The sequence below is a fragment of the Pteropus medius genome, unplaced genomic scaffold (genome assembly GCF_902729225.1).
Source record: "Pteropus medius unplaced genomic scaffold, Ma_sr-lr_union100, whole genome shotgun sequence".
NCBI lineage: Eukaryota > Metazoa > Chordata > Mammalia > Chiroptera > Pteropodidae > Pteropus > Pteropus medius.
In genome coordinates, this window is record NW_024349227.1 from 2,701,728 (window position 1) to 2,718,752 (window position 17,025).

The 17,025-nt window shown below is 35.2% G+C and overlaps 1 protein-coding gene across 7 annotated transcripts in view; it reads right to left on the reverse strand.

The window, feature by feature from the left end:
• ZC3H11A (zinc finger CCCH-type containing 11A) overlaps positions 1-17,025 on the reverse strand; it is a 34,597-nt gene continuing 17,572 nt past the window's right edge. For all 7 annotated transcript variants that reach the window (XM_039881857.1, XM_039881853.1, XM_039881860.1 and 4 more), the window contains 14 exons: positions 15,894-16,017; positions 14,611-14,814; positions 14,373-14,489; positions 14,050-14,130; positions 13,101-13,211; positions 12,215-12,277; positions 10,756-10,848; positions 9,809-9,877; positions 5,875-6,378; positions 5,469-5,548; positions 4,272-4,602; positions 3,632-3,798; positions 3,190-3,257; positions 1-2,780 (listed from right to left, as the gene is read on the reverse strand). In XM_039881857.1, coding sequence (XP_039737791.1) covers positions 2,522-2,780; positions 3,190-3,257; positions 3,632-3,798; positions 4,272-4,602; positions 5,469-5,548; positions 5,875-6,378; positions 9,809-9,877; positions 10,756-10,848; positions 12,215-12,277; positions 13,101-13,211; positions 14,050-14,130; positions 14,373-14,489; positions 14,611-14,814; positions 15,894-16,017 — 2,271 coding nt within the window. In that variant the 3' untranslated portion in view covers positions 1-2,521. The remainder of the gene's footprint in view (positions 2,781-3,189; positions 3,258-3,631; positions 3,799-4,271; positions 4,603-5,468; positions 5,549-5,874; positions 6,379-9,808; positions 9,878-10,755; positions 10,849-12,214; positions 12,278-13,100; positions 13,212-14,049; positions 14,131-14,372; positions 14,490-14,610; positions 14,815-15,893; positions 16,018-17,025) is intronic.

Consider the following 17,025-nt stretch of genomic DNA (forward strand, 5'->3'; position numbering starts at 1 on the left):
ACCAATATACAATACGCTTTATTTCTGAAGCTGTAATTATTAAACATCAGTCTTATCTCAATGGTGGTTTCAAAGATTGGTCAAGATGAAAATAAACTCTGTTCTGGCCATGAAAGAGGACCCACTGACATTTGAGCTTAAGTCACAATTTTAGGGATCATTTTGAGACAAATATATCAGTCATGGACTATCTTGAAATTTCTGGCTATGGCCAAACTCTGCAACATTTGGGCCTTTTTCTTACTGTTAAAATTGAAAACCATCATCACTCAAAACTGAATACACAATGTTTTGCTTTTGTGACAAGCTGATTCAACTTGTTGGGATTACTATTTGGAAAAAAAATCTAAGTTCTTTGGTGGCCAACAATTTACATGTAATCCCATAAAAAGTAGCACACTACTGAAAAAACCTGGATTTTCCTGAATTAAAATTTTTATATTAGTATTCATGCTTGAAATCTAAATTGTTGAATCCATTTAAGATCACTTCTAAACCCTCTTTTGAAAAAAATAATGGCATTACTTGAGTTACAATGATAATGGCTAAGAATCAGTGTCAGGGAAAAAAAACACGTAATATTCGCTCACACCTAAAGCATATGTGGCTAAAACTAAGCATACGTGTGGGTAAGTCTGGCAATATGTCCTTGTAAAAAGTTTCTAAAGCCAAATGACATCTGTGAAATTGGAGCACTTACACAAAAGGCCAACATTCTGACAGGCACCTCTACTGAGGCCGATCCTAGGCTGGAGTGACGTACACTACTTAACTCACAACATCAAGACTTTCCTACACCAGTTTTATTTAAAACACAATAAGTAATTCTTTGCGTAATGGCGAATGGTTGAAATAATGTTGAACATTAATCACTGACTAATACAAGGACTTTAAATATGAAACAAAATTATTTTTTAAAAAGCAAAAGAATAAAGGTTATATACAAAAGAGACTTGGAATCTATAAGCTGATTCCAAAAATGAAATGAGTAGAAAATCTGTGGTGAAACCAGAACATTCCACCCTGCTTTGGAGAAGGGCTATTATACAACATTCGGTCAGTTGAAGATGGATTGGTAGAGAGGTGTCTATACATAAATTTCAAGTCATTTTTGCTTTGCAGAATCATCCAGATCTTTCCAAGACTGAATGGGCAGTCCTGTGGCTTTCTTCCTTTTCCATATTCCCAGCAAGGCTACATGAAGTTCAACTCTTGATGAGCCGCTTACAACAGCAGTTCCTTAGGAGCCAATATGACAGGTGGATCAGATTTCCCTATGAGAAACAACACTGGCCACCTACAGCAAATTATCAAAACGGACAAGTCCTTCTTTCCTCTTCTTTTCAATTATGTACAATGTCTCCTTTCAAGACTATTATCCCCATCATACTTGTTCCTTCACAGTTAAACCTTGAGGTGATATAAAGGTGACCAACATCAAGAAAATTTAATTCAGAAATGAAGAAAACTGGAAGGTATACAATACACCCCCAGAACATCTCGAATAATCCCTTCTATAGTACAATTCATTGTACTGCTACAGTCCATAGATAAATATTGGTAGCTCGAATGAATTCATTTTTTTTCCCCCTTAGGTGATTAAAAGACACCAAATAAATACTGGGCAAGAGGAGTTTGCCGGGAGAGTTAGAAATATATAATTAACCAATTTTTATCCCTGTGATAATTCAATGCTAGGAGGAGGCAAGTACTAAAGAAGAGAAGGGACAATTTTCATACTAAAATGAGAATTTCTGTAATCATTATGTCACCATCTCTTACTAAGAATCCAGGGAATCCCAGAAATAGAAAATTAGTTTCAGAGAACCCCTGAGGCACTTTAAAGCCTTAAAAAATTACAGTAATAAGTTAGCTATTGCTCTTCAGAGACTTACACAGCAGCAGAAACATGAAAATCAGGTCCAAAAGTTATGTCCAAATTACAGGCTTTCTGAGCTGCTCGGCTCTCTCTAAAGCTTAGGTGAATCTCCAAATACCTTTAAAAACACATGCAATTTAACAGAGACTGAGTGGATTTTTTTTGTTTTGTTTGTTTAGTGGTAGCGTGAAATTTGGTCCTTAATGGTAGCAGCTGTTTTCATCCTTTTCAAACTCAGGTACATTAAGCACAGTAAGACAATACATAAAAGAAATAATACAACAAAGGGGGAAAAAGCCAAAAAATGACAAACACCTCAAGGAGTCACTAAGTTCTCTTGCACCCTTTCACTTGGATCTCCCTCTCAGTCTTTTTGTGGAGAGAGGGGTAAACCAGAACTTTTTCTTGAAGATGCTAAACAATGTCATGTCATCAAATAGACAAAATGGTTACCAGGGAATTTAAAAATCTGACCCAAGGAATCCAGGACACATAGAGATAATTCAGAGGTATACTTCTGATTTGGGGCGAATTCTAGACTAAAGAAATGACCATCTTGGGTAAATGTTATAATAGATAAAAGTCCAGGTTTTGGCAAGTTTTTGTTTGTTTTTGTTTGTTTTAAATGTTCTACTACCACCTTCAGCTATCAATCATTTCTGATAGCTCAAGCAGAAGGTCATCTTCATCCTTCCCAGGATCCAGGTCAATCTCAGCTTCTAATTTGCCTCCTGAAATCTCCCATATTAGTTTCTCAAAATCATCCTCCACAGAGAGCGGGGGCTTTCCTGTTGAAGCAGAGCTGAGTCGGCGAGTTTTTGTGGCCATCTGGGATGAGGAAGGGCCAGATACTTCTGGTGGGGAGGTATCTGAAGGTGACTGGGTTGAAGGCAGCACAAGACTGTAAGGTAAAAAAATCCCAAAAGATAATTAGAAAACTGACTTTTGTCAATGGGTGGCTGGACCACCTAGTCTCAGGAACACAAAGAGTTAGCCATGAGCTGTTTCTGAGGACACACATAAGGAACTGTTTTGGGAATTTAGGACAAAGCATTTTTGTCCTTTTAAAGTAGAATTCAGATAGGTGTTTAAAACATTTTAAAAATAACACAGGTAAAACATAAACAAGGGCACCCAAGGAGAACAGAAACCTTAAGCATCATGGTTTACAATTAATTTGAAGTTTAGCAGATTTATTTAGATGCGGCTAAATTGTAAATGTTTAAAACTATTTAGCAGTGTTACTCTTTAGAGAGTATAAATAATAGTAGTGGCCTAAAGTCTGATTTGAAAGAATTGCAAGGTATTACCTGTCTCTAGGTTTCTCCGTCTCCAGCACAGTGACTGATCTGTCCTCAGAGACGAGTGGGACGACAGCCTACAAAAGAGTAATTTAGTAGGAGAGTTAGGTTTTTAATTTGAGCATATTCACTTTCTTTTGCCACCTATTTAAAATCATAACTATCATTCTTGAAGCCTGGAATCCGAGCATAAATAATCCAAAGGTTGAGTATACAAATAAGCAAAAATATTTTAACCACCCAAACATTAGCTTTTAAAAATCCCATCCTGCCACTCCACAAATGTCGAACTATAAGTATAAAATACAGTAACAACCTGAACAACTAAAACACTTACAAAATGGCAGGAAGCATCACACATGAACACAAGCAGAGAGTTAACAGAGAGTTAATCTTCCCTGCTTTCCTACCACACAGACTAAAGCATCACTGAATTGGGTCTGCTTCTCACCACAGCTGCTTTTTTGGCTGGGCTTTCCTGCAGGACACTGCTGGAGCTGAGTGGCTTCACAGCTGCAATGACAGCAGGGTGAACCTCCACTGCCTTGCGTTTGGGGGCCAATTTGGGCGATGAGACAACTTTAACCACAGATGGCTTCACATTCACTTTGGGTTTAGCTACAAGGGACAGAAAATATTTGATTAATAGCTAGAAAAATCCCTTTTACATGGAGAATAACTCAGAGTATAAAAATTCCTTCACAGTACTAGATATATCACAAATAATTAAAAACAACAAAAAAATCCAGACTGAAAATGATCCACAAGCAATCTGTACTACACATAGCCATAATGTATATATACTTGATTCCTTTCAGTGGCTCTTGAATTTGCTACTGCTATTCTGTTCCTTGTTTTGGAAATATGCACCACAGAAAGTTTTAGATAAAGATTTTTAAACAGCAATTTTAAATTCTGATAAATAAATTCTTCTAATTTTGTCTTTTAAATAGAATTGTAAGAACTGTTACTATCCACCTGTGTGACCAGAATATAAGGCCAATGAAATATGACCCAATTGTTGCCAGGGAATTACTGAAACTTGGTAACTTTGAGATCCTAAAGTAAGATACACTAGAAAAAACACTGACCTTTACCCTTTTTTTCCAAGGTCTGTGCCGCACATTTCACATTCAATATTGAGTCCCCAATCCCTGAGGTTTCTAATTCTGCCTTCTGGGATGACTTTGTAGGAAGCCGCTTTGTCAGGTGTCGTGTGAAGCCTGGCACAGTAGTGAGCACTGGCTTCTCTGCTATCTGGGTACTGTAGGAGTCTACATCTCCCCAGAGGGGTGTCAAAACTGATGTTTCCTTCTGAGAGGTTCCCCTCTCTGGCTGTTTCTGTATGTGCTTTTCTCTCATGGTCTCACATCTCTTGACTTGAACTTTAGTGATGCCAACTCCTGTTGTCTCAGCCGAAACCTATGCATAAATTTAAATGACAGAATTAAAATCTAGTACCTCTAACAACCTATGTAATTACAATTTATAGGTTACAAGGCTAACAGCTAAGTCAAGCAGTGTCACGTGATCCAGAACACAAGAGCTTTTGCTCTTTGATATTAAATAAAAAACAAGCTTATAAAAGAATCAAGATGTGCGGAACAATAAAAACCAGATTCCATAGGCTAGACAATGACCCTAAGTCTAATACAAATGATTTCTAAATAATCAGACACTTGCACGAAGATTTTTATACCAAGATGTTCGTTATCTTATTGTGTAAAACAAAACCTAAATATCCAGATGACACTTGTGTAATGTTATGAATATTAATTGATAAACTTAAAGCAGGCTGCAAAATGATACATTGTAAAGTTCTCAATTATGTTCTAAACATGAGTCATATCATTAAACGAGTTTACATATATATGGATATAAACAAAAGACTTGAAGGAAATCCATGAAAATAACTAGTGTTGGTTCCATGTAGGTTGTGAAATTACAGGGTTTCTCATTCTTTTAAATAATAAAACCCCAAAATTTGTAGAATGAATTGATATTACTCTCAATGGCAGGAAAAAAAACTTAGTTTAAAACATGTTAACAGCCAATTAAACACTTTAAAAGGGCAGAGAACCCTGATGATGTGTATATATACAGAACACCCACCACTCCACAATTTTTTCCCAACAGAAAATTATAAGCATAGTGAAAGGCTATTTACCTAATATGTCAGTGAAATGTTAAATACAAATTTATTACAAACTAAAACTAAAAGCACATTTTACCATTCATCCAGTCTTCACTTGTATGGACAACTATAAAATGATTTTAAATAAACTCACCTCTTTACCTTCTGTTTTGGTAACACTGCTCTGAGAAGCAACTTCACTGCCTTCTTGAAGTTTCTTCTCTTCTTTTATACCTACATTCACATTGAACATATATTTCATTTACGCTGCAACTTCATGACAGATAAAGTTAAACAAAACTTTTCTTAATGAAAGTAATGCTAAGATAGGACAAATAATTATAAAGCCTATCGGTAATCCAAGTTTCAAAGTGCACATTAAAATATCAAAGGTCTACATAGTACAGAAACAGCTTATCTTTATTTAATACAGTGACTTTTCAAAAGTTATGTGAGTAAAGAAAAATTCTCACAGAATTCCTGTAATAATCCTGTGGAACACCTTGCCTTTTGAAATATTATTTGAGGAAGTGTTACTACAGAGGGAGCTCTTTTGTTACCTGATTTTTTGGTGATTCGGAGAAGCCGCCTTGCCGCTGGGGTGGCATCAGGCTGGGGCTGGGAGCTGCTGCTGCTCTCAGAGCTCTGCTGCACCCTCAGTGCCTTCTCTAGTTTAATTTCCTCCAGCGTCTTGATATGCACCTCCTGCATAGACTTTGTTCTACCCGCAGGCTCCTCTGATTGTCCTTTGCTGACAACTATGGGTGGCAAAACCACTGTTTTTTTAATTTCATTATCAGTCTTTAACTTGATGCAGGTTATATCTTTTTTGCTTTTCTGTCTCTCTGCTTCCTGCTGCCGATGTTTCTTTTCAGCCAGGACCTCAGAGAAGGTTTTGATTCGGATTGTGGAGGAGCTTCTGGTTCCTAAAGTAGAATCATCAACTTTTGAAGGTCCTTCTGCCTTGAGTTTGGTTTGTAATTCTCCACGTTTTTGACTGGCTCTTTCAAGAAGAATTTCTTCTAAAGTCTTCACGTGGATCTCACCAACTTTAGTAATTCTCTCTGTTTTCATGGGGGAAAAATATGTCACTGTACTTAGAGTTCATCGCTCAATGAATTATGGTCTCTCTATTCTTGAATAAGACAGAGTACAGTAGAGTGGTATCATTTAGGTAGGCAATTAAAATGATCAAAAGTACATTAGTTTCTACCTCAATTTTAGAATATTCCATGTTTCAGGTAGTGGCCCTCAAGAAAAACTCTTAGGGAGAAAAAATTACTGATTTTTCAACTTCCTCAGAAATTTATCTGAGGAACTTGAAAGCCATTTGCTAGCTGGAAAAACCTGTCATTATAAATCTTACCAATAAAAACAGCAACAAGTTAATTTTTCCATTCATTCGTAGGTATATAACATGCACTGACACTGTGCTAGAAATGTAATAGTAAGTAAAATACAATTTCAGCCCACATGTAGTTTATAATAGTCTAACAGACAAATAATTAAGGAACAACAAAGTATGGTAATAATAACAGCTTTGATAAAGGTGCATGTAGTAAGAACACTAATCTTTGTCTAGGAATTGGTTAAGAAAAGCTTTTCAGAGAAAGTAATATTTAAGTGATATTTAAAGGATGAAAAGGAGGTAAAGCAGGTGATAAGACAGAAGAAAAATAGGAAAACCCCAGAGACTAGCATGCCACTGAAGAGCTATTTTTAATGATACATTAATCATTTTACATCTGTTTAAATTAAAGGACAAATTTCACACGTGACAGATATGCATGTCCTCATTACTAGAGCAAAAGAAATGATGTGGAAAAAAACAAGAATTTGGAGATGATATATATTTAATCACTGAATAACAGCTTTTAATGAAAGATCAAAAGGAATATCCTTTTATAACCTTACACACATGTTCTGTCTCACTTTCTAAACCCTTGAATATGTTGTTTCTATATGGGGTGGTCCTTACTCGTCTCATTTCTCTTGCTTCCTAGTTAGTTTTAACAGAGTTCATCTTAAATCTGACACTTTCCAAATCTAGTTTGCTTCTCTGATCACAGCACTGATCATATAGCACCATAGTTGACTGTATTCTCAATCACATTAGAAACTTCAAGAGAACAATGACTACATTTACTTATATGTAATATTTTAGTACAGTACCTGTTAAATAAGAAGCACTCACTTATTGATTTCCTTAGGCTTTCAAATTAAAAAATTTTTCATTTCAAGATGCTAGAATGCTCTCAAAATTACCACTTCAAGAGAGTATTACATGAATGGTGACATGGAGACCCTGTTTCCCTACCCTACACAAAAATTTCATCAAAATGATAAAGACATTAAAAGTAGAATAAATCCACAATAGCAATGGAAAACAATGATGCCACTGGCAGAGCATAAATCCTGAGCGATTTCTGAGAAAGAAAGCAGATATCTGAATTTATAGAAAAACAGATAAGGAATAAACTGTAGGAGTTGAAATGTTCTTCCCAACAGAGTCAAATAAAACTGCCAAACTGCTATAAAAAGCAATAGTGGGTAAAAATTTAAGGAAGACCTAAAGACTCCTACACATCAGTTGGGACAGTCATAACCTTCTCCCAAGAACGGCTCCATAGAAAGAGGAGAATCTGCTGGGAAAGGGAGCACGCTGTGAGGATGCTGGGGCTAGAGAGAAGTAGAGCATGAGATATTTCAGACTTTCATAAAGGCCAAGCAGAAAGAAGAGAAGTGGGGTAGAAAGTAAAAAGCAAAGTTAAAAAAAGAAAGTCAGCTGTACTTTGAAAGTAAATAAAGTAATTGTATGGGCCCCCAGACTTCCAGCCTGCAACCCACACAGCTGGCTTTTTGTGTACCCTCTTCATTTACGTAAACATTTTAAGTCAGGTCTGCCAGCTAGGACAGAGGACTACTTAGAATCACAGAGGAAAGCTAGGCCAGGTACTTAGAATTATGGAAGAGCAACAACATTAAAAATGAACCAAAATAAACAAAGAGAAGTGATGAAAGACATAAAACAATACATACACATATTTAAAAAAAATATTCAAATTCAAAAGCCCAGAGGAGCCTGAAAACAGGCTGTGAAAAAGAACTCAAAGAACCCTCCTAAAAAAATTCTTGGAAATTAAGAACACAGGTGCCAAAATAAATCCAACTGAAAGACTAAATAGTAAATAAAAGACAAGGCTGGTCGAAAATCAGTCATCTAGAACAATGGCAAACTAAAGTCCATAGGCCAAATCTGGCCATGGTCTAAATTTTATAATTAGAGCTTTATTGAAATACATCCACTCATTCATTTACATATTACATATGGCTGCTTTCACACTATAATGGCAGAGTTGAGTAGATGTGATGGAAACTGTGGACTGCAAAGACTAAAATATTTACTATTTGACCTTTTGCAGAAAAAGCTGAGTTGGTTAATTGCTAATCTAGAAAATCAAGCCAAGCAAAGATCCTAAACGATGAGGCAAAAAATCCTCAGGGATGGAAAGTATGAAGACAAAGTTAAAAGACACGTGGAACATGTGTCCAAAAACTCCAACATCTAATAAAAATTCCATAAGGAGAAAACAAAGAAGTTATTTAGAAAAGAGTAATAATATTTGATGTCAGATTCCTTTTATGATGCTGTTAAAATCTTAAGAACCAAATCAGAAAAGGATAAAATGAAAAAGGAAAAGCACAAGCTAACACCATTTGTAAACACAGATAAAAAATTTAAAAAGCATTAAACTAAATCCTGCGAATGTATAAAAAAGCTAAATGGTTAAGTACATGGATGTTCACTTTAGTATTCTTTAAATTGTATACACAGAAACACTTACGTATTTTACCCAGTAATTTAAAAAGTTTAAAAATTAGAGTACAGAAAAAATATGAAGAAGAAAATTTTAATTACTTAAAACCTCAATATCAAGATAAAACCAATGTTAATATTTTGGAATATTTCTTTGCAGTGTTTTTTCTAAGGATGTATTTTTATCTTTATAAAATAGGAATCCTCTGATACATAAAGACTTCTTCCTGAAAATTAAGTTTCTATTATAAGAAAATAAATTTCATCCAAAAAATCCTCTTATTTTACCCTAAGGCAAAAAGGTCAAAAGTGGTGTGTTTCTTTTGCAGCCTTCCTTCATTACTGTTCAGAACATCACTTTTCATGACAGCAATTATTTTAGTTCATAACTACCTTAATTTAACCTAATTCCTTTTTGTTGGATATTTAGGTTGTTTCTAATTTCCTATGATGAACACTCATTATACCATATCTAAGTACAAAAAGAGAATCCATACCAGTCATTAATTACTTAAAAAAAACCCAACAAATCCACAAAAAACACACAAAAACAAACAAAACAAACAAACAAAAAAAGACAACACATAAGCCCTAACCTAACTCAACAGGTAAACAGGATAAAAAGTAAAGATTCTATAGCAAGGGAAAAAATAGAAGCTGGTCTTAGGTTTACCTACCTGCTGCTTCCTCATTGTTTGGACCAGCTGACAGGCCTAATCGTTCCTTCAGAGACTTGGAAACCTGAGCTGTAAAAAAAAAGAAAAACCAAAAGTTGAACAGAGACATTTTATAGGTCAAAACTCTTTTACAAAGGTCACAAATTAGGCTTATACTTGTCTTCAAATGCAAATGCTTTTTAAAAATGTCCTCAGGTCTTAAATTCTTCTTTCTACAGTACAGATCTATGCGAATCATGGATTTCCTAGAGCATCCCTAGGGGTCCCTAATCCCCAGGATGCAGACTAGCACCAGTATGAGGAGAGTGGCGAGCAAAGCTTCATCTATAGTTGCAGCTGCTCCCCAGCACTAGCATCATTGCCTCAGCTCCACCTCACATCATGAGGCACTAGATTCTCATAGCAGCACTAGTCTCTGGTGCTAAAAAGGTTGGGGACTGCTGCCCTAGAGCACTCAAGAGAGCCTTCAAAAAAAATCTTTTTATATCTGAAAAGCAGAAACTACTAAATTTAGTAAAATAATTTTGTTACCATACAACCTTCTAAAATCTTACTGACATCAAAAGGTTTTTTTCTCCTAAGTTTATTGGAAATATGCACTTTAGTTATTAGGCTTCAATATAATTGGCGGGCAAGGAGAAAGGGAAACTGGCTTCAAATTCTGTGATCTCATAACACTGTGTACTTTTCCTGTCACATAACTTATCACAATACAGACAAGTATTCCTACCTGCCATTGTATCATAAGCTCCTGAGAACTGTGATGGTGTTTATTTTATCCAATGGTGTTCTACCTAGAATCTAGCACAGTAAGCACTCAAATGTTTACTGAATAATGAAATGAATACCAGAAATGATTTGATTTACCCAAACAAAAAAATCACAAACCAGACATGTTACAAGAGACAGTGTCAGGACTACACCCATGTATATTATAAGAGAGGTACCTTTCTTTGGTGTTTTATCAGTTTCTGAAGCATCAACTTTCTTTCCTAGCCTCTGTGCAAGGCTACGCTTTAATGGAGGATCGCCTTCACCACCTACAGAAGGAACTCAGTTTAAGAGCTCAAGTCAACCTTCCGCAAGGTCAAGAAATACAAGCAAAAACAGACAATGTAGTAATACTTTTGCAACTTTTCTGCATTTATATGGTGTGTTCATTCACTGGCTTCTTTACAACTCAATTTTAGAGCAGGAATAAGAATGTCATAAAAAAAGAAGAGGTAAAGAAAGGGACAAAAAATTAGAATGCACAAATTAACACTTACCAAGTAACTGACCAAAACTTCAAATTATAAGTCCTGGTTAAGGCTAAAATTCATAATTAGGAATATATAGGAAAAAAAAAATCTTCATGTACAGAAAGATCTTAACTGGCTAACTGCTGAATTCTAGGTAAATTTATGGTTTAATGTACCAAGAATGTTTGGGAAGATAGCAAAAGAATCACAAAATTAAGAATTTTTCTGTGACACAAAGTCTCTGAAGGCCAAATAGCTTCTCTCTTCAATTCCAGATAAGAAATATAAAGTTATGAAAGATTCAGTATCTTAGCCAATTAACGATTCTGTATCTCCATCCAATTAACGATGGAGCCAAGACCTGAACCAAGTTTCCTGATTCCTGGTTTATAACATTACACTGTTCAATGCGAGCTGTTTAAATGTCACAAGTTGTCAAAAACTGTGTTTTTGGATTGTATGACTAAAAATATAGTCAGAGTCCCATTAAAAACTTTGCAGAGTCCCATTAAAAACTTAAAAGATGCTACAGAGTACGTTTTCTCTCTCCTCTCACTTATAATTTAAAAAAGAAACCAAAAATCATAAAGTTTACATGTCCTGCTGATATAAAAATAGTTTCTTTCTGTATTTTTTTACCTAAAATTTCTGTCAGTGAGAATGGTGTTAAAGAAAATACAAAACAGATAAGATTTCACATTTACAAACACATTTTAAAGAGTATAAAGGAACTGCTGGAGTCAGAAATTTTCAAAATAATTCTTCTGAAACAGACACACAGCAATTCAGTAATATGGTAAAATACTTCTCAAAATATAAACTAGCACTAATTCAGAGACTGAATTTATATTAACTGGACACTTACTTCCCTCTACAAACTCAAATTTCAATTTGTCCATACAGATATTTTTTACTGTTTTTTAAACTTAGTACCTTCTAAAGAGTTGACCATAATCAAGTTAAATTTTAACACTATGCATTTTTATGACTTCAATAAAAGGTATAATACACATGTAAAAAAACCAGGAAATTTTATTAAGAGCTTTCAGCCAAGAACACGGGGACTATAAATCAATATTGACAGGGCATTTGTATAAAGAGAATTTCAGAGGAGGAATGTTAATACACAAACAAGCAGAAAACAAAGGATATGCACAAAACTTACCTACTGAAAATTTTCGTTTCCCCAGTCTCTCGGTTAGACTCAATCTTACCAAGGGTTCTTCTCCTAAAATGGCAAAAATAGAATTTCTCTACCATTAGCTGATTTTTCTGTATTCAGTAATTACTTATGGGTACAAAGTATGCGCTGATATTAACATGAGTCCCCACAGTCTCTTGACAATCAGATCTCGGTCTTAAGGAAGACTATCACGTTAAAAAAAAGAAAAAAAAAAAGATTTAACCTCTTAAAGAGCCAATGTTCAGCCCAAAGGGAAGCAACAGCACAGTCCTAATTGTTAACAGTAACCAAGTATACAAATTGCATTCTAATCAATTGGTTAGAAACTTAACCTATACTTTTGCTTGTGCACTTCAATATATTAAATAAAATTATAAAAAATAAAAAAAACCTCATACTCCATTGTTAGCTAACTTTCCTATATAACCTTCGTTGATCACTTCAGAAGTGAGCTCTTCCCTCTGACTCTCTGTTGACTGAAGGGCACAAACATTTAAAGGTATCTGCATATTATAATTACTTGTGTTATATTCCTTATTTGATTTACAGCTATTAAGGGAAATATTTCTATAACTTAAAGGGTTTATTATAGTTTTTTATCCACAATGGACAGTCAACAAATTTGTTGAGTGGATACAAATAAACAGTAAATGTAAAAATTAAAGATACATTAATGTGAGTACCAGATGAGTAAGAATTTCAACTTTTTAAATAGTAGAGTGAAATATACTAACTTTTCATCCTTCTATTTGATCAACATACTGAACTCTTTCTGGATAGCCATTAAAGGTAAAATACACACTAGGATTTTCCACTCCTAGTTTTTTAAAAGTAGCTTGACAACTCTTAAGACCTACCTATACCTCACCTTGTTTGGTGGACAGAGTCACTGTCCTCACCACAGTCCGGACATTCTCTTTTTCAAGACCTGGAATGGGCTGAGGTTGGAGTAAAAGACTGGAAACTCCCGAAGAACCTTCTAAATAAAGCAAATCAAAAGAGAGCAAATAATTATGGAAAATAAAGCTATCACCAAGTCAAGAAATTTTGACTTGTGACCATATAAGTCCAACACAGACCATAAGATTACAAGCCAATCAGTCTCTCTGTTCCTGTTTGCCTACAGTGACATGGGATGGTGGTGGGAGGAGTGATAATCCTTATCTCTTATCTTCCTTGGGCATGATGTATAAATAAAACATAAAACTGTTTTGAGTAAAAGGCACTCAATCCACTTTTATTTACCAAGGCTAGCATTCTAAAGTTAACCCCAGAAGCACATCGGCTATAAAGTCTGTCAATTCAACCTTTTTCATCTATATTCAAGTATCTGCAAAAAGCACATCTCCACGGTTCCTATAGAACAAGCTTTACCAAGAGGGTACTGAAAACCAACCAGTTGATTCTCTCTAAATATTACCTTTCAAACCATAATTTTTAGAGTTAGAAATATATAAAATAACCAGGTTAAGGCAAGCTCGAAGAAATCCTAGCAGCTCTTGAGAAAAATTCACCTACTACAAAATAAAGATTTTCCTCTTTTAATATGATTTATAGGTTGTTCTTTAGAGTTATATTTTTGCAAGATAAATATGTTTTTCTGCTTTTTATTGCAATGCGTGGCTTTGAATAGTTAGGGACTGAAACATAGCTGCAATGAATTAAAAAAGCAACCATGATTTAAGTAAGTCTGTGTTTTTTCTTCAAATCAGCCACAGAAGTCAGTCATTGTGGTTGTTGCCAAGGGTCCTTATTATCAGAAATGTCCTAATTATTCTCTAGGAACATTTAACGATGTGTCAAAACTGATGACTTACCTCCTTGCTTCTTGGATTTTTCCTTCATTTTCTTTGACTTAATTTCCTCAAGTGTTTTTATTCCAAAATTCAAACATTCACCTGAGAAATGCACATAGAAATAAAATGAGGAACTGTGCGTTTTATCTGTAAATAGCAGGCATTCAGATGTTTTCTAAATGAATAAGAGAAGGTGTGTGTACACGTGTGTAATGGGGGCAGGGAAGAGGGAGGTGGTGGTGACTGTGAACTATATTTCAAAGGTCTTTAATACAGTCTGGACACATTTCATACTGCTATAAAATTTGTAAGTGGGAACCAGCATCAACATAGCATCTTCTTACCTTGTTTTAAACTGATCCCAGCTTTCCGGGCAGAAGCTCCTCGTAATCCATTATGAACTTCAGGAGTTGGTTGCAGAGTAGGTGTTTTGGTTTCATCACCTTCCTCAGAAAACTGATCTATATTATCAACATTTAAAGGCAAGTTTATGATTAAAAACAAGCCTAGAGCCTTTAATCCTGATTCTGTCTAATTCACTAAGTGACTTGATCACATATTTGCCTTAAAGAGCTCAATTACCATCATCATCTTCATCATCATCTGCAGCATTGATTACAACTGGTGGATGTGTGGGGCTGGGAACATTTTCTGAACTTTCTACTTTCATCACACTTCGCAGCTGAGGGGAGGGATTAGACTGGACAGATAATTTGCTCTGCTGAACTGTGAGCTGGCAAGCCTTCACTTCCTCTTCTGGTGACTCAGGAACAGTGGGCAGCACAGCTAGACATACAAAATTAGTCATAAATTAAAAATAGAATATATTATTCCAATTCATCAAAAATCCCCAACCACCCATGATGAGTTTGGTGCATTTTCCTTGCCACTATTTATGTCTTTTTATGTAATTTCCCATTTTCCCAATCAGATTCTAAATTTCCAGGGAGAGAAAATATGGCTTTTAGTTAATAACTCTTCACTGTAGGCAAATACACTCAAGATGGACACTCAAAACATAAACAGGAAGCTAAGTGCATAGTGACTGTAAATTCTAGAGATGTAATTTTAATATTGGAATTCTAGGCTTTTTGCTTAGCAAGAAGTACCTTTTAAGAGATAGCAGGTAATACTTTTGAGCCAAAGCAGAAAGGAGTGAACCTAATTTTCCTCCCCTTAAATGAAGATAAAAATATGCAGCCATCAGATTTTAATCATAGAGCAGATGTGGCTTTTAAATGGCTTATCATTCCACTTGGAAATTACTTTAAAAGGGACTTCGGAAATAAATACTAGCTTTTGGTAGAGTTTAAGTTTTATTTCAGATTACAGCCTAGAGTAGGGTTAGCAAACTTTTTCTGTAAAAAGCTGGACAGTAAATATAGGCTTTGTAGATCTCTGTCTCAAGTACTCAATTCTGCAGCAGTAGCACAAAATTTGGCTATAGAAAATCTGAAAACAAATGGGCATGGCTTCATTCCAATAAAACTTTGATTTACAGAACAGGTGGGAGAAAAGATTTGCCAACCCCTGGCCCGGAGAATCAAGTTTCTTTCAAAACCCTCTATGGGTCTGATATGAAAATGGGAATGAAGCTACAGTAATCTAAACTGTCATACCAAGAAACACTTGTGAGGCAGCATGGCTTTCGATGACAGTTTTGATTGTGACTCTGCTACTTATCAGTTTATGACTGTGTACAAGTCATTTAACTTTAATAAAGTGCAGTTCTTCCATCTATGAAGTGGAATACTGCTCCCTTACAAGAGTAAAAGAAGGCAACATATATATAAAGTACTCTGTACAATGTGCACAAGTGTTCATTACATAGTAATTATTCCTTTAAAATTAAAAACAGATCTCACTTTTGCTTGGAGGGAGGAAAAGGCCATCAACATAACGTCCTCTGTTGTGATGGAAAGCGCAGTTTAGTTTTTGACATCCCATTGGTTGATTTTCCCAGTAACAAGGAATCTCACTGCGTTTTTTCTGTAAGAGGGAATAATACATCATTTTCAAATAAAAAATGAGGTGTTTTTCGCATAAAGTTCATATATGGGATTCAAAAATCTGAAACATGAGATGATTTTAAGCAGGAGGAAGAGCGTTGCTGAAAGTCATATACCCTAAACATGATGGAGAGATGAGGGGAGCAGGGAAGTGGTTTATTTATTGTTTTTTTCCTCTTTGCCCTCATCCCGGAACTCTGAATATCTACACTTAATTTAGAGATGCAGGATACTATCTATAGTAGTTAAGGTTATGGAATCAAAGATAAGAGCGTCTGAATCTCTACTATGCTACTTATGGGCCAAGCAATGCTGGAAAAAAGACTTAACACCTCTATGCCTCACTTTCCTCAGCTATAAAATGGGAATAGTGGCTACTGCTTTCTTATAAGGATTAAATAAAATAATGTACATGGAGCACTTAGCACATAAAAAGGATTAAATAGACTACAATTATTATCTGAAGCTGAGAGTTCAAGGCTTTGAGAAAACATTTTCCCATTTGTGACTTCCCAAGGTAAGATACATGTAACACACTAAGGATGGTATTTTCCTTCCCTAGCTACTTCACTTTTATGAAGGGGAATGAAAAAAATCCTTGCATATCTATAATAAATTGCCAAATCAAGGATATATGTCCAACAATTATATATATTAGTTTTAATATATATACACATTAGATGTGTATAAACAATGTTCAAAACAATACTATTTATAATAGCTCCAAAACGTAAACAACCCAAATGTACATCAATGCTAGAATGGATAAATACATTGTAATAACTTCATAAAATAGAATATGATTCTGGACTTAACACAGATGCAGAGTGAAAGAAGCCAGACACGAAAGAGCACATATTGTGTGATTTCCATTTATATACAAAACGGCAAAACCTCTATAGTAGTTGGGACCAGGATGGTGATTAGTTCTGGGGGCTTCATTAGTAACAATGAAGGGAAGGAGGAAAAGTTCTATTTCTTGACCTAG